At 40.2% G+C, this 24,119-nt stretch overlaps 1 protein-coding gene across 1 annotated transcript in view; it reads right to left on the reverse strand.

Annotated features, from left to right (window-relative positions):
• Positions 1-1,263: 1,263 nt before the first annotated feature.
• Positions 1,264-24,119, reverse strand: part of LOC119646453 (endoplasmic reticulum metallopeptidase 1-like) — a 30,551-nt gene continuing 7,695 nt past the window's right edge. The window contains exons 3-14 of the mRNA XM_038046904.1: positions 23,617-23,791; positions 23,469-23,553; positions 15,665-15,785; positions 15,446-15,601; positions 15,001-15,383; positions 14,761-14,941; positions 9,747-9,931; positions 9,545-9,688; positions 2,106-2,208; positions 1,943-2,042; positions 1,560-1,854; positions 1,264-1,509 (exon numbers count right to left, since the gene is read on the reverse strand). Of these exons, the coding sequence (XP_037902832.1) occupies positions 1,345-1,509; positions 1,560-1,854; positions 1,943-2,042; positions 2,106-2,208; positions 9,545-9,688; positions 9,747-9,931; positions 14,761-14,941; positions 15,001-15,383; positions 15,446-15,601; positions 15,665-15,785; positions 23,469-23,553; positions 23,617-23,791 (2,093 nt within the window). The 3' untranslated portion in view covers positions 1,264-1,344. The remainder of the gene's footprint in view (positions 1,510-1,559; positions 1,855-1,942; positions 2,043-2,105; positions 2,209-9,544; positions 9,689-9,746; positions 9,932-14,760; positions 14,942-15,000; positions 15,384-15,445; positions 15,602-15,664; positions 15,786-23,468; positions 23,554-23,616; positions 23,792-24,119) is intronic.

Raw genomic sequence — 24,119 nt, forward strand, 5'->3', positions numbered from 1 at the left:
TAGACTTTCCGGGTGGGATCATCTTCATCCATACGGATTAAGTGACCCGCCCACCGTAACCTATTGAGCCGGATTTTATCCACAACCGGACGGTCATGGTATCGCTCATAGATTTCGTCATTGTGTAGGCTACGGAATCGTCCATCCTCATGTAGGGGGCCAAAAATTCTTCGGAGGATTCTTCTCTCGAACGCGGCCAAGAGTTCGCAATTTTTCTTGCTAAGAACCCAAGTTTCCGAGGAATACATGAGGACTGGCAAGATCATAGTCTTGTACAGTAAGAGCTTTGACCCTATGGTGAGACGTTTCGAGCGGAACAGTCTTTGTAAGCTTTGTAAGCACCCCGATCAGGTATTTGATAAAGCCAAATGGCGAAACCGACGCCGCTTGTGAACGGGAAAAACGCTAAAGAAAAAGAAGAAGATCACGGAGAGAAGTATTTCGGTGTTGAATTCACTTTTTTTTCGTGTTTCTTCCTTTATTTGAAATTGTGTCTAGACTTTTAAATAGAAGTATTTGTGTCCGGATAGCTGAGTGGTTAGAGCGCAAGGCTGCCGTGCGGAAGGTCGCGACTCAAATCTCACTGGTGACAGTGGGATTTGTGTCGTGATTTGACGTCGGATACCAGTCGATTCAGCTGTGAATGAGAACCTGAGTGAAATCAGGGTAATAATCTCGGCCGAGCGCAATTCTGACCATATTGCCTCCTACAGGGTACTACTATAGTGTACCGTTACGGTCTTGAATGAAGTGCTCAAACACACCTTAAGACCCTGATCCAATATAGATTAGTGCGCCAAAGATTATTATTATATTATTTTGAAGAAGGTTCTTCTAAAATCCTATATATCCACTATATATAACATTTTGGATAAAAAACGGGAAAGTGGTAAACATCGGAAATTCGATCGTTTTATACCTATGGGACCACACTGAGAGACGACAAACTTGTCAATGAAAGATCCAAACTAACAGATATTTACTAATTAGGGTATGGTTCGCAGATATTGATTCTCAAGGAAGGGCAACTAAGACTATGGCTTAATGGAGCAAACCAGTGGGGGAGGAATGTGGACGTTGTTGTGATATGGCCCAATAGAGGTTTATGCTTTTATTTTTTATTTTACTGAAAATAGAACTCAAGTTGCAATATGTGAGGTAAAATGCCCCAACAACAAATGAAAAATAAATATTTGACACAGAGAATGAAGTCATTATTACAAATCCAAGCAATTAAATGTAAATGAGAGGGAAAAGTACATCTTTTTGGCTAAAAATCGTTTTTTATTCATTGCATATATAACATTTCGGGAACCATTTAATTGGTTCTTCAGGGTCCAATTTTTAAAATCTTAAACCTATATATGAGCTCACAATTGGTGTTAATGTTACCCAGTTGGGATATCTACTCAGGAACTGTTTAAACTCCTTTGTGTGGGTGACTTCGTAATTAGTGTGATGAGCGGCCAAAGCAATATCAAACACGGGTCCTTCATAATTTTCGGGCACCTGCAAGGAATTTCCTTATTATAAATGTTGAAACATTAACAAAAGGATACCTTGAAATCTAAATAAAATTGAAAACTGTTGCTATCTATGCCATTACGGAAAGTTAGGAAGTAAGTGCTCTCCTTGAAAAATTTCTTTGTTGGGAATTCATCACACACTGACCAGCTGACAAGCTGACTTTGGTTTAAGGGGTTGAAGAAAACTTGTAAATGAGCTGGTCCAGCGATTTCGAAGCTGTAGCGAAATGTGCTTTCGGAAATTGCGGTTTTATTTAGAAGACTGATTCCAGCCTTGTATTCATTAGGAATGACAGGTCGTTCAGCAGGAATCCAATAACTATAATTTCTAGAAAAGAGGAAGAAAGAAAATGTTATATGTCTATAAAAGTATATAAACTTTCAGATGTGTGTATAACGCAAATTGCAAGACTTACGAGAGAGGTTTAAATTTGGATATATACACTGGAACCCCACAATAGAGCATCTCGGAGCAATCTTTCCCAGTTCTTGTGTAGTTTGTATCCGAAATTATATCTATGGGATATACAAATGCTTTAGACTGCAACTGAAGGACTTTGGATTATCAGCCAATGTTACCTTTGATTGTTGTAGGGAAATATCTGTCTAGTGGAATGAGAAAGTAGCCGGAATCGTTCCTCGTCATTGTACCGTTTATATCATAGTATGACCTCTCAGTATGCTTAATGAAAAATGTATGATTTATTTGTTTATCAATGGAAAATCTTAATCATTCTTTCTATCAATCTATTATATCATATAATGACAATTACTACTAAGGATGAATTTGCGAACAAAATATCACATCTAATGGTTGATTGAGGAAAATGATGTGCTCCACTTATTTTTTTATAATAATTTTAGGTATGAATTCGTGTTTTGTATCCTCACACTGTTTTGTAGTTTGTCAGGAAGGACTGCACACTTTTATTATATTAGCAGTGACCAAAGGGTAGTATAGGTCCCAGGGCGAAACGTGGATTGGTACCCATGATGGAGCATAAAACCTGGGAAACGCCTGCTGAACCAACACCAACAGCTCTACTACCAAACCCTATCTCCACCTCCACGTGGTGACCGCTGGGAGTTTTTTCTTAACGAAAAGCTACAGACGAAGAAGGATGAAAGCGAGTCTCCCGCGTCTAATAACGGGACAAATTGTACCAACTGGTCCTCCAGGTTGGGGGTTGGGTAGGGCTGACAAGCCTACACAAAAGGAGCCTCGGACTGGATGGATAATACAACGGAACGTGCGCTCCCTGTACAGAAATGAAGCTGCCAAGCAGCTAGCCGATACCCTGTTCCAATATAGGGCTGATGTAACAGCGTTTCAGGATATGTGTTGGACATCAACCGGTTTTCTGGAGAAGAGTCACTACACCATATATCATATTATAGCGGCTATTCAGTCAACCATGTGCTCTGAGTAGGTTTCTTAGTCAGCCAAAAAATGAAACCTGCTGTTATCGGCTTTGAAAACATAAGCGAACGGCTATGCACTCTGCGTTTGCGAGGCAAATTTAGAAATATAAGTCTCATTAACGTTCACGCCCCTACAGAGGAGACTGCAGAGCCGGAGGAGGCAGTAGAACGAAGCCTGTCCCAGATATGATATCAAAATCATACTTGGGGATTTTAACAGCCAAGTCAGGCGATACGTTGGCTCCCATTGCTTACATCAAAATACAAATGATAACGGACTACGGATTATTCAATTAGCAGTGTTACACGAAATGGTTGTTGGAAGTACCTGGTTTGCGCGGAAAGCGGTCCACACATACGTGGGAATATCCAGACGGGACCACGTTATCATAAATACGGCCATAAAGATACTTGGCTCCAGCCGCAAAAGGAGTCGGAACGCTTGATAATGAATGTTAGCTAGCAACGGAATGGAAGAATGCGGCATACCGAATAATGCTGCATTCTCAAAGGACGCGGGCACGCGCGGCGACTTATCACGAAGTCCGTCGAGCGAAGAAGCGACTTCACAGATGGAAAAAGGAAGCCTGGGAGAACCAATAGGTCTGTGAACACGAAAAGTACAGGGAGCAACCGCACCAAGCTCGGAAGTTTTACCAACAAGCCACCGCGATGAAGTCGAGACAAAGAGGGAAATCTGATTTCCGAAAGAATGGGCATATTGGAGCAATGGGTTGAGTACTTTGATGAACTACTGAACAACCAGAACATCGGCGAGTTGGAGGTCCCACCAACTGAAACGACGGACAAATACTGCCACCACCAAGTATAGAAGAAACAGTCCGTGCAATTCATCGGCTAAAAAATCATAAGTCGCCAGGAGCCGATGGAATTACAGCCGAATTGGTTAAATATGGAGGCGACCAGTTACACCAAGTGGTTCATCAACTTGTGCTCAAGGTATGGGACAGCGAATCAATGCCTGACGATTGGCAACGAGGCATTATCTGTCTCATACATAAAAAGGGAGATATCACACAGTGCAGCAATTATAGAGGTATCACGTTGCTGAGTACAATCTATAAGATATTCTTCACTATCTTGCTAGGCCGGATAGCCCCACACGCCCAGAACATCATTGGCCCATACCAAAGAGGCTTCACTGCAAGCAAATCAGCAACAGATCAGATTTTCTCTGTACGGCAAGTGATGGAAAACTGTTGGAATATGGACATCAGTTGCACCATCTCTTCATCGACTTTTAAGCCGCATATGATAGCATCACTGTACATGGTCATGAGAGAATTCGGTATCCCGACGAAATTGATAACTGACTAGGCTGACCCTGACCAATGTGCGAGGTCAGATAAAAGTAGCAGGATCACTCTCAAGACCATTCGACATCAACAACGATCTACGACAAGGGGATGCCTATCATGCGTCCTCTTTAACCTGGGATGGGAATTTCGCCGACCTTGGCGCTCATCCAGATCGAGCAGGCGGCGCGAGAACTTGGGCTGCACATCAAGCAAGGCAAGACAAAGTATATGGTGGCAACGTCAGCACCGAAAACCAACCAATCAACAACATCAACCCACACTGGTCACACGGGAAGAATAAAGATAGGAGAATACAACTTTGAGTTCGTTGATAATTTCTCCTATCTAAGGTCGAAAATTACAACCGATAATAGCTACGATAATGAAATCCGCGCACGGTTGTTGTCAGCCAACAGAGCCTATTTCAGCTTACAAAGACTGTTCCGCTTGAAACGTCTCACGATAGGGTCAAAGCTCTTACTGTACAAGACTATGATCTTGTCAGTCCTCATGTATTCCTGGGAGATCTGGGTTTTTAGCAAGAAAAATTGCGAACTCTTGGCCGCGTTCGAGAGAAGAATCCTCCAAAGAATTTTTGGCCTCCTACATGAGGATGGACGATTCCGTAGCGTACATAACGAGAAATCTATGAGCGATACCTTGACCGTCCAGCTGTGGATAAAATCCGGCTCAATAAGTTGCGGTGGGCGGGTCACTTAATCCTCATCGATGAGGATGATCCAGCCCGGAAAGTCCATAAGGGCAATATCTAGAAACAGAAGACGAGGCAGACCCTGCCTAAGATGGAGCTATGGCTTAGGTCAGGACGCCAGAAAGGTGTTAGGGATTGGTGGTTAGGAATTGGTGGACCTCGGCGCAAAACCGGGATGTCAGAAGTTCCTTATTAAGGCAGGTCTAGACCGGATACCGGCTGTTGCGCCGTTGATGATGATAGTATATTTAGCGACGCACATAGGTCGAAAATCGTAAAATTTTTACCCGGCAAAAAAACCTTGGAAACTTTTTTTAACTTTGGATATTACAGTTTTTAAAAGATGGCTCGTACTAAAACACTTTCAAATGAGATAAAGGAACTAATGATAAGTACAATCAAGAGAATGGTAACAGTTTATGAGAGGTCGGAGTGCTTTTTGGTGTCACAAAATCGGCGCTATGGAGAGTCCATAAAAGACGGAAGGAAGAGGGTACGGTAGACCGTTCAGAAGGAGGTGGATGCCAAACTAACTTAACGAAATCAATGCGCAGATCCTTGGTTAACGCTGCGCCAGACAATCTGCATAAAAATAGTACACATGTTCCAAAGAAGCTCCTGAATTTTACAATGTTCAAATATCAACACCAGCTGCTCAGCGGATTTTGCGGTTGTGAAACAATTGATTTTTAGTAATACGGCCTAATTATAACTTTTAGTAAAAATGGACTAATGGGATGACGGCCATAAAAAAAACTTGGATTTCGAAGAAAAATATGAAAGGTAGATAAAAAATTTGCGGAAACTCATAAAACTTGATGAGTCGCTGATTGGGGTCGCGTTTTGTGGAGCAACGAAAGCAAGTTTAATTTGTTTGACACTGATGGAATTAGATATGTTCGCAATTTAGGTGTGTGCGTATGGTTCTGGGGCTAATATTACTTTTGTGTGAAATTTTCGGCACTAACAACATTTATTATGGGGTGCTTTTCTTGTGATAGCATTGGTCCATTGATTCAAGTTAAAGTAGTTATGAGATCGCCAATGAATTATGACGTTTTGAGAAAGCACATGTTATTACATGCTCATGACAAGATGAAAAAATACTGGGCCTTCTCACAGAATAGTGTTCCTAAGCATACGTCCAAGTTTGTTCAGAATTGACCAAATGACAACTAAGTTGCAAAAATAACCTGTCCTTCCCAAATTACTGACCGGAATGTTATTGAGTACCTTTGAGAAGAATTAGATTGACGTATTTGAGATCAAAAAGGTTCTAAAACAGCTGAGTTAATGGCTGTTCTCCAACATTCACAACTCTAATTGATGTAGCAATGAACTTAGTTGAATCTATTTCGAGAAGATCTGAAGCAGTAAGAGAGGCTAAAGCCTATTCAACAAGATGTCACAAAAATATAATATAAAATAAAAGGCCACTATAAAAAAATTTTAAATGAAAACTAAAAATTTTACATTTTAAATAAAAGTTTCCAAAGTTTTCACCACTAATGTATATATATATTTTGGGGAGTGACATACCCCCTTCTTCAGTAAAAAGCTACTAAAAACAAGAATAGCTTTGTACTGAAGAAGGGGCGATTTGGTCATGTTCATTATTGTGTCTTGTGTATATTAAGAGTGCAATCCCCTTAGAGCACTGTCTTCCGTAGTTTTTGCGGTATAAACGGCAGTGCTTATTTCTGGCTTCTGTTGCCTCTTCTAACAATTTTCCTATGGGAAATAGGATACTTTCAACTATAGTTGGGGTAAAATTTATTGGAAGTCATCCATATAGATGGATACATAATTTTGCTGCCGCTATGGCATATTCTTCGAATTTTTGGACGTCGATTTTATAATGATTTGATGTCTTTTCCAGTAAAACATTTAATCTCTATATTTAATTAAAATTTATTTTTGGTATGTTGACACTTATTTAATTATTTTCGAGGAGTGTTCGGGTAGTGTTACCATCATTTGTGTTACAAAGTTTTAGCCATGTCGACTAACTAATTCAGTTTCTTTTCGAAATCTTTTCTGGATATGTATTTTTATAAGAACTTGCGCGTTAAAGATACGTTCAAAAATGAATCTGCCGCTTTGCAAAATTAGTTCAATAGGCCTTTACTCCTTGGCAGGCTTTTCAACGTAACTAATTTCGTCGTTTATAATGTCAGTAGTTTATATAACAAACCTAAGAGAATAAAGGGTTTCTTCTCATACCATCGAGAAGTGGCTAACAGTGTCTAGTAAACTTTGTATATTCCTTTCTGGGAAAGTACCTGTAACTTTCATACAATCTTTGAGTGGATGAAGTGATATTTTGATATTTCTAATAAATTCCTATTGTTGCTTAAGCTGCATAAACGATTAACTAATCACTAAGTAAAGTGGGGAGGTACAGGCTAATTAACACGGATTTGTCCGGGCTCCGCACGAGAATGATGCAATTCACCACGAAGTGGCTCGCCTATCTGTGGGTAGCGGGGTGAGAGTCACGAGGCTGGCGGAGCAATCGAGAAGTAAAACCTCAGTGAGAGGTGATGTAGAAAATAAAAGAAAGCTCAGTCAAGTTTTTCTCTTCTGTACTTATCAACTCATCCGTAGTTTATATATTAATTAGAAATTTATATAATCAAAATGTCATTGGTATAATTTTATGAATAATCAATAATTTCAAATACTGGACAAAAGTGGTCAAAAATTATTTGTGAACCCCACAAAAGAAAGCATCTCTTCTGTTGTTCTTTTTTTGGTTCCCTCACTAGAATCTTTAAGTGGTTTAAAATTCTGACCTTGTTTCTTTTGTTTATTTACTGGTAGTTCAAACGTTGTTTCTGACCAAACTGGATTGTTTAAAGGAATACTTCTAAACCATTTTTCTTTCATAGACGTTTTAAAATAGGCAAATCATTATTTCAAACTGCTTCAATTATCTGAGATATCACAATAAAAGGACAGCAGGTGTTTTCCCAGATATTTGAATTTTTTTGACAAAAATTAGACAAGTCCGGCACCTACATTCGATCGCAAGGAAATCTACGAGTAACTATTGTTAAACCAGAAGAATCAAGTATACTCAAGGGATTATATCTGTTCGGAATTTTCTTTTCACTTTTTTTGGCTTAAAATACGTTAAAGGATCTTTAGATTCATAATCAATAGCGATCTTGGATAAAAACCACTTAGAAATATTTTTAAAATTACTTTCTCTGTAGAAATCACGTAAATCACGTTTTCGAAATCAGCGAGTGGTAGAACTCGAAGAGTTTTCATCCAATCGACGTGAAAATTTAACTGTAACTTTTTAATTTGATTATTTAATGAAGTACACACGATTTTAATAATTCATCAAAATCATTTTTTTTAATAATTTTTTTAAGTCAATTGTTTTTTTGTCGAAAACGCGATTTTTTCGTCCTAAACCTCATAATTCTGCGAAAGTAAATTCTAGAATTATAATCGAGTATACTTCACTAGCTATGTTTCTAGATGGTGATCTAATGTGGCTCTACAGCTCGCAGTGGAGGACTTCCAAAAATTTTGTTTTGTTAGTACGGTTCTACAGCCGCCATTTTGTAAAAAAATTGTCCTTCATACATTTTTTTCTTACTAGTGAATAGTGGCTCAATGGAATGGCATATTATTATAATGTAAAAATGTGCGCACAGAAAAATCTTGAAAAAACTCTCTATTTTCAAATAGTATTAAAAAACGATAAAAATTATTTAAATATATCAAAAAACGTTGATTGTCACCTAAATGATCAAAATCCATCCCAACCACTTCAAAATATGAGGTAGACAACTTAAAATTTCACTTTGTTTTAATGTTCACACTGAGAGCGCTGACAACAAAAAGTGTACTTTGTAAGAGGTGAATTTTCAACTATCCTTGCACGTATTATTGTTGCTGTAATTGTCTTTTACCTCTTCAATTTTTATTGGAGTCTTGCAGTCACTTTTGAAATTTGGCTTTTGGCAGGCTAAATCCTTCAAATTGACCTATGTGCAACGGTGGCCATGGAATTGTGGCGGAACGAGCAAATTGTGTCTCGAACGCACATTTTTCTTCGCAATTCCGATTTTAATGTTTGTAATCGTAGTTCGGTCAATAGAGGCGAGGCGAGAATATTTGATTGCATATTACTACAAATAGAGATATGCTTCCCACGAGTCACCAACTTTTTTTATCAGAGCCCACTTTGACCGCAAAAACAAATGCAAACAATTATTAAGCTGATCAATTAAATCAATTTTTGTATCATATTCGAAGAGCTCAATAATAACATAAAAAGGCTGAGAGGTTCACACCTTTTTTATTACCAGAAAAAATACCAATAAAAGATTAAAATATCGAGGAAAACTCCCTTAAAATCAAAGCGATATTGTTTTCTCCATAATTAATGTAATCCTGACTCTCTGATGATGCAAAGGCACCTCGGTTAAACGTTTGAGAATTCATTATGCACCCCTTGCTTTGTGGTTTGAAACTGGCCCACCCGACACAGAGACTTTCAGCGAATTTCTAGCTATGACTTCCAAAAATATTAAGTAAATACTTACAAACACCCAATGCCGTTCCGCTGCAACATCCTTTGTGAACGGGAACGCTAAGGGAGTAGCCAGAATTATAGCGAATGCGACAAATACTACCAAAAAACCCAGAATGACCGTTTTAGATTTTCGTAAGATACCGAAGAGAGGCGCCTGAAAAATGTAACTATTGAACTTGAAACTCTTCAGTGAGGGTTATTATCATTATTACCAAAAATCCAGTAGTCATTACTGCAATAATAATTGCACATCCAGAAATAGTAATTTCCGGTTGACTTGTGCAGCCACTTCGTCCAGCAATTGGTATAAACAATGTGAACAGTTGTTGAGATAAGTATGAAAAGAAGAGGAACGGAATGATTTGCAAGGCTAGAACGGGAATTAGCCACGAAAATGCTGCAAGTAAATGTGAAGTTATTATCAATAGATATTACTATTCCTTAAAATATTGGCTTAAAATGATACTAAGATATAACCATTAATTCATTGCAAAATTAACTCAACAAAACCTCTACTTGTTTGGCATTCCAGAGCAACTTCTTATCCTTCTCATCAGATCAATAAATAATGGGAACCTTCTTTTGAAGATTTCAGTCTTTATCGCCTCACGTGCAAAACTTAACTTAAGAGCCCGCATCGACTTGATGATGGACCGGAGATAGGTAAATTAATCCACAGTCTCGATTTCTGATGGATGTTTATCTCCAGCCTACTTGCTCGCTGCTCCAAATCCAGAGCCATTTGGCCAAGATCTACGACTCTTCGAGAGTCCAAAGAGATATCATCAGCCTAGTCCAGGTGTTTGAGGATAGATGACAGGACAGGGCAACATGGAGAACGTCGCTGATAACAAGAAGGAATGTCGGATTTCATTCTGAACTTTGAATTCCTCTGAAATTTTTACCTCGATGGATATGTGAGCCATTTAGTTTGAAAGTGGCTTAAGCCACTTTTTCAAAAAAATCAAATTAGCGATAACTTTGGTTAGAATTTAACTGTATGTTTCCGTATAAAATAGGTATAAAGGAAACAGTGATGAAAAATATGTAGCAGTAAATTCTAAATTTTGGGAAAATAATTGCAGTTAGGTCTTGTTGTTTGGCAAATTGTGGAGATAAAATTAGTTCTTTTGATCGACAGCTTGTTTTTGATAAATTTCGGAAGTTACCAAACTTTAAGATGCAAATCAAAACAATGCCAATTTAAATATTATTTAATATAAGAAATGGTGAGTGTATATAAAAGATTCTTTCCGGGTACTTTCAACATCTCAGAAGGACGATTTGTGCGTACTTTTAAAAAAGATGTTCCTGGTGAATATTTGCGTGGAAAATATGAAAATCGGAGAAGAAAAACGGAAGAATCTTTCAAAATTGCTGTCAAAGAGGACATTCAAAGCTTTCTTGTCTTCCTAGTCATTACATAAGGTGTCATAATCGTCATAGAAAATGTTTAAGCTCATATCTAAATACAATCGATTCTTGCCAATTCGAAGTCTCAGTAATTTGAAACTCTCGGTTTTTTTAAGTAATAGCTCATTGCCTTCAGATTCTCTCATTAATTCGAAGTTCAATGCATTTTGATACACTCAATAATTCGAAAATGGAACAGAGGACAAGCCAACCAGAATACGCAGTAATTTGAAGTTCTTTTGGATGAACTCTCGGCAGTTCGAAGCTAGCATAGATCGCGCAATACTGTGTAAACATCATCAGCTTACCTTTAGAAGGTGTCACGGGGGTGTTAAACATGAGCGATATGAAAAAAGAACCAATCCGGGCGGTTGAAAGTGGTTCGAAAAAGACGGAAGTGGCAAAACATTTTAAGATTCCTTCAAATATTTTGTCCGCCATTTTAAAAAATAAGGAGAAGATAATGAATACAGCATCCTTTGGAGGAAAATGCGAGCTACCAAAGGTGAGTTTTTTTGTTTGGTTACAGGGCTGAAGCAATGTAGAAGTGAAAACGTCCTTGTTAGGGGTTTAATTTTAAAAGAAGGGGCACGAAACTCAACAATTTCAATTTCAGGGGTGGCTGACCAATTTTAAGAATAGGAATGCTGTCTATTTAAAAAAAAATGCGCGGCGAAAGCACAAGCGTTGATGAAGGAGCGCTCTCATTGTTGTGGAGAATTGACTCAACTAATCGAAAATGATAAACGTTGCAACATTTTTAATGCTGATGATATTGTCAATTTTCCAAGTATATGCCGGACAAAACATTCACTTTCGAAGATGAGAGATGCCATGATGGAAAACACAGTAAGGAAAGGTTGGCGCTTCTATTGGCTGTGCACTTGGGAGCTTCAGAAATATCGAAGCCACTCATTATAGAAGAACCGCAAACTTTAGGTGTTTTAAAGGCAGTCATTCCCGATAACTTACCGGTGAAACCGGAAGGCGTGATGGACCATTATCATTTAATAACGAAATGACACGTTAAAAGCGACAAATCTTGTTGTTATAGACAATTGTAGAGTGCACAACAATCCTCCACTTTTGTCTGATGTACATCCTAAATTTTTTCCTCTAAACACGGCATCAAAACGACAGCCGCATGATCAAGACATCATCCAGAGCTTCAAAACTTTTCATCGTCATGAAGTTGTGAAAATAGTTCTAGAGAGAATTGAAAACTGCAACAAGCCTTCCGTATCTATTTTCGCAGCTATGTTGAAGGTTGAGAAAGCATGGAGGAGTGTGAGTGCGTCTACAACTTCAATTATTTTCGGAAATGTGGATTTCCTTTCGATTCCCAATTAAATGAATTCCCTCAAATTGGGCCAGCCCTTGAGATTCTCACCTTGCATTAGGGTATGTCCTTTTGAAGATTATGTTCGAGTTGACGATGACATAGTAGTATGGAGAGTACCGTATAATGCTGAGATCTTGACTTCACAAGACATTAATCATGTGATGATGATTAAACAGATGACGATGAAGATCGGGAGCTACAACTTGTAACGCTGAAGGAAGCCTGTGTATCCTTGGAAAAGCTCCGTCAATTTTCTCTTCAGGCATAGTACCTTTGCTGGAAAACATCCTTGTAAATACGTATGTAGATATTTTTCTTTGTAGGTGGTAGTTGAGGTCCTATTTACTCTGACGAAAGCTGTGAATATCGTAGGACTTGGTAGCTTGAAGCAGAAAAAAATCTCTTGGTAATTTGGCACTCTTGCTAAATCGAAGTTTTCTGATGGTTCAGCGAATTCTGAACTATCAAGAGTCGACAAATCCAAGTAAACCTTTTCAAAAGTGCGCATTAATACTTTTAACCATATAAAAACCCAAACACTTTCTTACTTCCGGCTCATATGGATATATAGTATATATGGTTGGCATTTATCCTTTGGTGGGGTATAGCGCGTCAAACACACCTACGCGCCATTCACCGCGGTAACCCGAAATACTATTCATACGCTAAAATTACGTACCCAATACGTGTGCCTTTCTTCGGAATCTCAGCGTACCTTTTTTTGCTTTTAACCATTTTGAGAGATCTCAAATTCCCAGGATTTGTATATGAACAAGAAGTAATTCTGTAGAGCCACCAGGAGCTGTGATGAAATGTTCCCTCCACTTCTTAAACTGCCCGTCATCATGGATGAGGAATCGACCGTTAACGGTCCTTCAGCTTCTCTCTCTGCGGTCAAACCGGAACTTAAGTAGATCAGGTTCATTCCCACTTGTGACAACAATAAAAGCCTTACGTTCTGTATGCTCCTCTAACTGCTTTCAAGATCTGGCAATCAGCGAAATGTTATGGCATCCACGCACAACTTGACCAACAATTTCACTTTTTTCGGAGAGAAGATTACTTTTGGGGGGCGAGCAGTTCAAAATGTCTGCCAGCTGATCAGCAAGAATCGAACCGAACCGGGGTCGAAGCCCCTTACCTCTTGATACGTAAGCGAAGGCAAATGACCATCAATTGATGATCTCGCTTGAGAGCGATCAGCATCTCTCTTGTTTCGCACATTCAAAAGGTAATTCCTAAATCTACTCTTGATCGGGATGTGGTCGATCTGGTAAGATGTACCGTGCCCATTAGTTGAAATCACCAATGACGGAAGGGAAGAAGCTGCAGAAAGTCGTGAATTTCCCATTCTTTATCATATGTCCGAGCAAGTGTTAAGAGAACCCACCTTAGTATTCAGATCACCAATCGCGGTTACAATGTCGCCTTTAGGAAGTCTCTCCTTGGCTGTGTTGAATTGTTCATAGAAACCCTCCTTCTTCTCTGCAACGGGAGGCTTCGTTGGGTCCCCACGTGACATGAAAGCGGGCCTAGTGCATGCGTTAAGTATTATTTCGGATTCATGTTTACTGCTAGTAGACTTGCCAGAGTACAACAGGCCAATGCCGCAAAAGGAAGAGGACTACATAATGTCCAGTAAAGTATCACCCCTTGTTGATGATATCGCAGGCCACGGTATTTCTTCAAATCGAGTGGATATTATCTATGCTGAGCGGGAATGGATTTTTGTGTCATTGTTATCCCTGCTATTACTCGAAAGCTCCAAGCTCCCATCAATACATATCTGTGTGGTATTATTGGGGTATTTTTGTTTGCAACAATAAAAAATAAAGAATTTCACCGATGTATCGGCCAGATGGCCTTGAATGTGCTGATGAGAAAGTGGAAGTAGCATGGTTGAGATATTGAGAAAGGGCGACAATCCCAGTGCGGATTATGCCATAAACTCTCTGAAGATGACTGACGAGTGGTTAACCTAAGAATTATCTGATATTCACAAAGAGGCCTATGGCAACCATATATAAAAAACAAAGGGGTTTGATTTACTGATGACTCTGAAGGATTAACTCTTTCTCAGTGTTTTGTTAGCGTTCTTTCGGTGGTTTAAAGGAGAACTCCTTGTTGTCTATGAAAGGGGAAAGGATCGTTATTAGATTTTTTAGGAGAAGACTTTCTGTGCTTATGGAACTTTGGGATTGCCCTTGTTTGGCATCTTCAGGCCATGAGAATGGAGTATGTGTCGAAGTATATCTGCTATGAATTTTCGTAGTCTTATTGATCGGGATTATTGCTACAGAATTAAATAGGAGCAATCATAATTGAAGGAAACTGATGTATGAAAGGTTTTCCTAGGATGGTGCCAATTGACTCACAACTATTACAGTAAATTGTATATTTCCTAAAACAGGGTTCAATCAAGCATTTTTTGTTGAGATAATATAGTTTCTGTATTTATCATGACTTCTTACCCCGTGACTGTAATCCAGTTGCCCAGTTTATTATTACTGACAAAGTATAGAAGATGATCCCGATTGTGATGGCAAAAGATGAACGGATCGAAAGGCATGTCGTAGCAATCGCCAGTAAAATTAGTATGATGCAATGAGAGTGGTTGAAAAGTTGAATACCATATCGTAATGGGATGTCACTCTAAAAGGTACATAGAAATTAGTTCGGCTGCCCTAATATTCACTCTAGGAATCACTTACTTCTCTCCAAGTCAAATATAAAGTGGGTACTGTAGCTGCAACAAAACAATATGGGCAAATGTAGATGCCAAATATGAGCCAATTCTGGCTAAACCAAAACAAAGGAGCATTAGCCTCGTCGATGATAACTGCGATAAGGATTGAAACACCGGCGGCCAATGTCAATGTCGCCATTTGCATGAATAATATTAGAATCATCTTCTTAAGTATATATCCCAGCGATAATTTCAAATTTCTACTCATGGAATAGATTGAAAATAATACAGTTGTTAAAGCAATAACCACCACTGATAAATTAATGGCAGTGCCAACTGCTTCGGTATAAAATATCAAAAATAATCCGAGGAAGTCAAAAAAGACTGTGTGACCCTCTGCATAATCGTGGATAATAAAGAAAAAGTTGACACGCTTTTAAAGAATCCTCATTTCTCTGCCACACTTACGTCGGGATTCTCCAATTCTTTAGATGAAACAATTGATGTCACCAGGGCCAATACATTGTCTCCTGTATTTTGTAAACTTCCATATTTGGTGATGGAACTGAACCTATCCAGTTTAGTGTGGTAGACGAATCCATTGTAACCATGAGCTAAATCTAGACCTGAAATGAGAATTACGTATTGGTACAGTATTATGTTGGCTGAGTTGGTTATTATCTACTTACCTGGTATTTTGCCATAGTCTCGAAATACCCGGAAATCTGTATCAGAAGGAATTAACTTCTTTTGGAAGACCTCTTCAGCAATGGTCGTACCATATGGACGAATTGCACTTTTATGGTAGTGCTGAAAGGACGAATAAAATTTCGTTTTCAGTTAACCTAAATTATTTATGAGTTTATGTATGGATACAATGAAAGGGGTGAAATTAGCCTAATTCGCTTAATGACACCAGAGAATGATAGGATAAAGAATGCGCTCAACGTGATGTCCACATGCAGCAATAACTATGGTACCCACAATGGTGATGAATGTGCTGGTAAGTTGTGCGTGATTACCCAAAGTGTATTGTAACTTTCCCTATTGTCATTCCTCCAAGGAAGAAGCATGCAGGTAATTTAGGATTCCTCTAGTGAAAAACCAAGAGCTTGCATCATTTTTAAATGCACTTTAAAATATGTATGTCTTTCAGAGTCTCTGACTGGAGACCTCGTGGATGTCCAAGTCTCATTGGAAAAATCTCGGCAGGCAGTCCTGGTATCGGGAGACAACACCCAGATCCTACCGGAATTAGTCTTTAGACTGACGAAGTTCTGCGAGAGGAAGGCGCTAACACTTCTCCTTGGAGCAGCCACACCAATTGAAGAGGTGAGGTGAATCTTTTCTTAGCAATAAACTAGAAATATATAATGAAGGGAATACGCCAACATTCGTGAAGTAAGAATCATAAGTAACCCAAGGAGCAGAGATTTGGACCTCTATTCAAGATACCTGAACAACAACGTGGCTCATCTACAGGTGAGCGGTGGTATTAGGAGTGAACTGGATCTGGAAACAGTGGTGGATGATCTCGATAAGTCGTCATTGAAGCATATGAGGCCAGCTGTCTGGTTAAGACAGTCTGGCCACCAATGGATGTACCCTAGTGAAACACGAACCGAGCCATAATGAGAACAGAAGTCCGAAAATTCTTCAAACGGGCGAAACAAACCGGGGACTGGTCGAATTACAAAAATGTACCGACAAAGTATAGCAACGCAACCACGGAAGCAAAAACAGTTTTAGGGAATTCTGTGAGGGCTATAGAAATTATCGCCATAAATAAAGCAATATCTTCTGTTTATCTGAAGATGGATGACGTGACATTTACCGAGAATGAGAAGGGCAGACTACATCTGCTTTTAAGAACTTATTTCCCGGCGAAAGGCAAGACATTTCACCTGAACCAGAAAAATAACTACAGTACTTTAAACCACTGAAGTAAACCTGGGCAGATTGCATTTTCAAGCACCACTTCAGAGGGGCCTAGAAATCATCTTAGGACATTGGGATGCACTCCGAAAAACCACACTGGATACACACTGTAATAGTAAGCTCAATGATTACCTACGGGACGGTAATCAAGGTAGATAAAAATGAACTCAGCACAATAGCCAGGAAGTTATACACACTTTAAAGACTGGCTTGCGTGAGTATCAGTGGGGCAATGAGAACATGCCCAACGGTATCACTGGATGTCCTTCTGAGATCGATTCCCTTCAAATTTACATACCGATGCAAGCAAGGAGTTCGATCTTCAGAATGTCCGGGAGAATCGGAAGATTAATATTTTTCTTAGGCAATATTCTGAATTACAAACATCAAGAAATACCTTAGCAAGAAGTTTGAAGCACATTGGAGCAAAAAATGTGACCTACGACTCAAATCAGTAACTCATTGTCTGGTACATGAACAGATCCCACACAGCAACCATCAAACTAGTATATTTTAGGTGAGTTAGTTAGGCAGTATAATAATAATACTGCCAAGGAAATTCAATTGAGAGGCACATAGAACCTGGTTTCTGTAAACTGGTTCGTTAACGTGATAGTCTAGTACAACGATTTTGGCATTCAAACATTATATATTTTAATGAAGAGCTCTTCTTGAGTTTGTGGCGGACCGAGTAGCTTGCTTGGCATCAAGTTGTTCACGACAAGTTCCTCAGCACTAATTCCGACACAGAGATGTCCTTTAGGGTTCGGTAATATTGTGCAACATAAGCGAGCGGCTATGCACTCCGCGCTTGCGACGCAAGTTTAGAAATATAAGCCTCATTAACGTTCACGCCCCTACAGAGGAGACTGCAGAGTCGGAGAAGGATACCTTCTATGAGGCAGTAGAACGAATCCTCGAAGATATGATATTAAAATCAAACTTAGGAATTTTAACAGCCAAGTAGGGAAGGAGCCCGTATTCAGGCGATACGTTGGCTCCCATAGCTTACACGAAAATACAAATGATAACCGACTGCGGATTATTCAATTAGCAGGGTCACACGAAATGGTTGTTGGAAGTATCTGGTTTGCGCGGAAAGCAGTCCACAAACATACGTGGGCCTCTCCAGACGGGACCACTTTCAACCAAATTGACCACGTGCTGATCGAACGCCGCCACCTCTTAGCCTTGATGAAGGTCAGAACATATAGGGGGGCCAATATAGACTCGGATCACTATCTCGTTGGCATGGTGCTCCGAGCTCGAATAACAATACCACCTAGAATCCCCTCTGACAATCAGGTGAGAGTGAACACTGAAGCCATCCACAACTCCTCCTCCTCCGCGACACCTATAAAGGGAAATGGATGCCAGAATAACCGCAGTCAATAGAGGACCTGGAGATGAAGCATCAACAAATGATCTCCACAGCCACCTGAAGAACGTTATCATGGATAACGCTGGTTTGACGATGAATGTAAGCTAGCAACGGAACGGAAGAATGCCGCATACCGAATAATGCTGCATTCTCAAAGAACGCGGGCACGCGCGGAGACTTATCACGAACTCCGTCGAGCGGAGAAGCAACTTCACAGACGGAAAAAGGAAGCCTGGGAGAACCAACAAGTCTATGAACTAGAAAAGTACAGGGAGCAACCGCACCAGGCGCGCAAGTTTTACCAACAAGTCAGCAGGATGAAGCCTTATACACCTCCTCGATGCTCATCCTGTCGAGACAAGGAGGGAAAACTGATTTCTGACAGAATGGGCATATTAGAGCGATGGGTTGAGTACTTTAATGAGCTTCTGAACAATCAGAACATCGGCGAGTTAGAGGTCCCGCCAACTGAAGACGACGTACAAATACTGCCACCGCCAAGTTTAGGAGAAACAGTCCGTGCAGTTCATCGGCTTAAAAATCATAAGTCACCAGGAGCCGATGGAATTACAGCCGAATTGGTTAAATATGGAGGCGACCAGTTGCACCAAGTGGTTCATCAACTTGTGCTCAAGGTATGAGACAGCGAATTAATGCCTGACGATTAGCAATGAGGCATTATCTGTCTCATACATAAAAAGGGAGATATCACTCAGTGCAGCAATTATAGAGGTATCACGTTGCTGAGTACCATCTATAAGATATTCTCCGCTATCTTGCTAGGCCGGAGAGCCCCATACGCCCAGAACATAATTGGCCCATACCAGACAGGCTTCACTGCAGGCAAATCACCAACAGCTCAGATTTTCTTTGTGCGGCAAGCGATGGAAAAACTATTGGAATATGGACAACAGTTGCACCGTCTATTCATCGACTTTAAAGCCGCCTATGATAGCAAAGCCAGGGTAAAACTGTACACGGCCATGAGAGAATTCGGTATCCCGACGAAATTAATAAGACTGACTAGGCTGACCCTGACCAATGTGCGAAGCCAGATAAAATCAGCAGGATCACTCTCAAGACCATTCGACATCACCAACGGTCTACGACAAGGGGATGCGCTATCATGCGTCCTCTTTAACCTGGCCCTGGAGAAAGCGATCCGTAATGCTGAGGTAAATGCAAGAGGTACGATCCTCTTCAAGTCCACCCAACTACTGGCCTATGCTGACGATATCAACATCATGGGAAGAACCACCCGAGACGTACAAACTGCCTTCATCCAGATCGAGCAGGCGGCGCGAGATCTTGGGCTGCACATTAACGAAGGCAAGACAAAATATATGGTGGCAACGTCAGCACCGAAGACGAATCAACCAACAACATCAAACCGCACTGGCCAAACACGAAGAAGAATAAGGATAGGAGAATACAACTTTGAGACCGTTGACAATTTCTCCTATCTAGGGTCGAAAATCACAACCGATAACAGCTACGATGATGAAATCCGCGCACGGTTGTTGTCAGCCAACAGAGTCTATTTCAGCTTACAAAAACGCTTGAAACGTCTCACCATAGGGTCAAAGCTCTTACTGTTCAAGACTACGATCTTGCCAGTCCTCATGTATTCCTCGGAAAGTTGGGTTCTTAGCAAGAAAAATTGCGAACTCTTGGCCGCGTTCGAGAGAAGAATCCTCCGAAGAATTTTTGGCCCCAAATATGAGAATGGATGATTCCATAGGCTACACAATGACGAAATCTATGAGCGATACCATGACCATCCGCTTGTGGATAAAATCCGGCTGAATAGGTTACGGTGGGCGGGTCGCTTAATGCGTATGGATGAGGATGATCCCACCCGGAAAGTCTATAAGGGCAATATCTGTGGAAGAAAAAGAAGACGAGGCAGACCCTGCCTAAGATGGAGTGATGACGTAGGTCAGGACGCCAGACAGCTTTTAGGGATCTCGAATTGGTGGACCTCAGTGCAAAACCGGGATGTCTGGAGTTCCTTATTAAGGCAGGCCTAGACCGGATACCGGTTGTTGCGCCGTTGATGATGATGAATATTGTTCGAGTTATGTTTGTTCTTTCATCATTTAAAAATGAATAATAGATGCAAAATTTTATGTTTGATAACTTATTTTTTTTCTTAAATTGCAGAAGTGTGATTGGTGCCGCCATTTTAACAATTCCAGCTGTCATGACGCCCACAAGTGATGTGCTCGTCAATATACTATATTGATCAATACGTGATATGTTAAGTCTAGTGGCATGTATCCTGTATGCATTTGTGTCTGATTGTAAGACCCCGAGTCCAGGTTTTATCGAAAAAAGTTCAAAATCTTACTCGCGGAAGTAGTGAGATTGCGCTATCTAGAGTCAGCAGCCGATAAGTAGCATTAGTAGATTGCTCCTTATGAAAGTCAGAGTTTTTACTTGCCGAGAGGCTCCTAGGAGGAAAACCTGCCCATTCCCTCTATGTTTCTTCCCTCTATGTTCAGAAACCCGGAAGAGAGAGACGTTGAGCAAATAACCTTGGTTATTTAGCTCATCCTTGGACTGATTCAACAGGTTTGAAGATGTCATCGAATCGTTAGCCGTTAATTTTAATGGACAGTTTGATCACACTTCCTTCGCTGACAAACCTCCTGTATCGTGAGTATCTGTTTTGATAAGGATTGGCGTACCCTTGACGATTCTACGATTAAGATATATCGTGTGTATATGGAAAAATACACAGCCAATTTTTGATTTGCGGGGGAAAAATTGCAGCATATTCCCGGATTTCTACTTCATCCTGGCAGGGCTGAAGTAATTAAAAAGAAAAACACAATAGTCATAACTCAAGCTCTTTAGATGACTATAGTAGTCATAATTCATCAGGAACTTCAATTATTAGGTGACCAAATAAGAACAATTGGAAAAAATTTAATAAAACAGCATTCTGGGCCTAAGCGAAGTAAGATGGTGAAACTCTGGAGAGTACTCCTCTTCCTCTTGCCAGATTTATGGCAATGTCTTTTGTACTTTGGAAAGCCATGCGGTAACAGACGCGACAAGAGATCCGGTTTCTGACAGGATTCTGACTACAAGATTGCGGTTTGGGTTAAGGGGTGTTACCATTGTCCAATGCTATGCACTAACGGAGATTTCCGATATAGTAGAGAAGGATGTTTTCTACAAGCTTTTATCCGCAGTTCAGGAGCAGCTAACTATGAACCTGATGGGTGATCTGAATGCCAAGACGGGCTCTGACAACACCTTGCTTGGACATGATACGCGGAAACACGATCTTGGCGACTGCAATGATAATCTTGGGAAATTTGTGGATTTTAGCAGTTTCCACCGCTTTGTCATTGGTGGCACATTGTTCGAACACAGAGGTTAGGTTGTCGTAAGGTCAGTTAGGTTTCAACTGACTGATACTGAACAAGCAATCAGATTGAGCACTTTGCGATCGGTAGCATATTTAAGTTCAATATCGACCGCTTGAATTATTGAGCTATCGCTAGACACTGGGATAGCTATCTTGCTGACCGGATGGCAGCTACATTGAGTAAACCCGTGGGAATATTGATGAACGTTGGGTCGCCATTGAAAATACTTCTTCTCGGGTGTTCCCCTGTTTGTCGGCCACGTCCTGAAGGGGCGTTATAAGATCTGGCTGGCTGCGGAATCGTAGCTCGTGGAGGTTCTATAGATCAGTTGGTGGATGGTGTACGTGGAGTGCGTGACACACTCGAATTACCGGGAAGTTTAATATAGTGTGCTCCGTGGCACAAGGAAATTTGTTAATGCGCTAGTCAGGGAAGCGGAAGATGCCCCAGAATAAAATAATTTTACGAAAGAACTTGCATGTAGTCGCAAATCTTTCAATGATCCTGTGAAGGTCATCGTAACATGTGAAGACGGAGTGTTCTCCAAGCGGAAGTGAAATCATCTCGGCCATTAATGTGCTTACGCGAAGTAAGGCTCCTGGGCTCGACGGCCTTGCCGCAGTGTTAGATAGGAAGAAGGGTATGATCGTTAATATTCCAAAGAAAGGCAACCATTTTGAGTATGACAATTGGAGGGATATCTGCGTACTCCTCGCCGTCGCAAAAATAATAATTAAAGTAATTCTGGAATTCATCAAAGGACATATCGAAAGCTTAATTTACAGAGAACAGGCTGGTTTCCGCTATGCATTCTCCTGCATTGACCTTACAGGTCATTTTGGAACAGTACGCGAAGTATAGAATTCGGTTCATTTGCTCTTCGTTGATTTCGAGTAGGCTTTCCACAACGTGAACAGGGAGTGTTTCCGGTGTGGTGTCACAAAGAAAGGGATATTCCGCAGAAATTAATAACTGCTATTAGAGCAGCATATGCAGAATGCGCAAAATATCCCTTGCTGCATTTAGGTAAAATCTGAGAAGAATTCGAGGTCCACAGCGGGGTCTACCAGGGTTATATCTTGTTGTCGATATTATCTGTTTTTGTTATCGGTGATTTTCTTCCTTGCTATCTTGTCTGTAGGACTTGAATGGGTGTTTGCTCTGTCACCGAGCCATGAACTTTGGATAAATATCTCTGGGTTTGGAAAGAGAATTAAGTAGAGTCGCATTTAAGATAAACACCAACAAAATGAAGATTCTAAATCTGATGGTTCATCGAATTCTGCCGATTAATTTGTATATATAAGGAGCGTGGTTTCTGACGATGGTAGCATCAAACTTGATGCCGCTCAACGCATTAATACCGCTAAATCCGGTTTCGCTGCATGACTTGCTACCAAATCTTATCTCGTCTTTCACGTACTGTTCGGTTGGAGTTATTTTTTAACCATATCGACTTGAAGAACATTATTCTTGGAACGGCCACAAACATATTTGGTTCCAGTGGCAAAAAAGTCGGAAGAATTGTTGGTCCATACCGAAGAATGGACGCTTCCGTAGCCTACATAACGATGAAGTTTATGAGCAATACTATGATCGTCTGGTCGTAGGTATGGTGCTTTCCCCAGAAAACGTCAAAACTGAAGTCTGTAAACATAAATATCTGGCAAGAATCTGCTATTTATGTACCCAATTACGTTTATTATGGAAATTTCACGACGAACAAATAATGGCTTATACATAAAAGCTATTCTACCGCGCTCTAGAGAAAAATTGAAAAGTGCATAAAATTACCTGAACCAGCCAGGGGTGTTCTGGTCCTGATTGGAACAAAATCTCTTTCCCTCCAAGCCCTGCGGCGTCAAGATTAATGAAAGCTCTGCAAAAACGAAATGTCGTTTCGTAAAATGTCCTTTATAAAATTCATGTGGAAGTAATTTACTTTATGTCTTTCGCCCATCTATGCTGTGTTATAAAAGCGTGTGAGCCCTGCATACTATTTTCTTCAGCTCCATTAAACAAGAATATAATGGGATGTTTTAAAGTATTTGTGCTAGTTGATAACACTCTCAACACTTCCAGCATAACCACCACCATGGTTGCGTCGTCCCCAGCACCTGAAATAGTTCTGCGTTAAGAAAAATTATTTCATTATCAAGCGATGGTTTGAGCAACGGTCACATTGTTCGTTTTCTTTTTTCATCTGTTGCTTCACTTATATCTTTTCAAACATTTATAATTTGCTATTATATTGTCTAATTACAGCCGAGCATAAATTCCTCCGAAACCGTCCCAAGTGCGTTTGAAAAAGGAAGCAGGAAGAGTTTTTATAGTATAAATGGCGGTATACTATATATCTGTTGGTAGAAAGTAGTTTGGGTAGATCTGCTGGGCATGATGCCGCGGCACTGCACTTTTGTATTCAGATAAAAACTTTGACCGGTA

Source organism: Hermetia illucens, chromosome 1 (assembly GCF_905115235.1).
Source record: "Hermetia illucens chromosome 1, iHerIll2.2.curated.20191125, whole genome shotgun sequence".
Classification (NCBI taxonomy): Eukaryota; Metazoa; Arthropoda; class Insecta; order Diptera; family Stratiomyidae; genus Hermetia; species Hermetia illucens.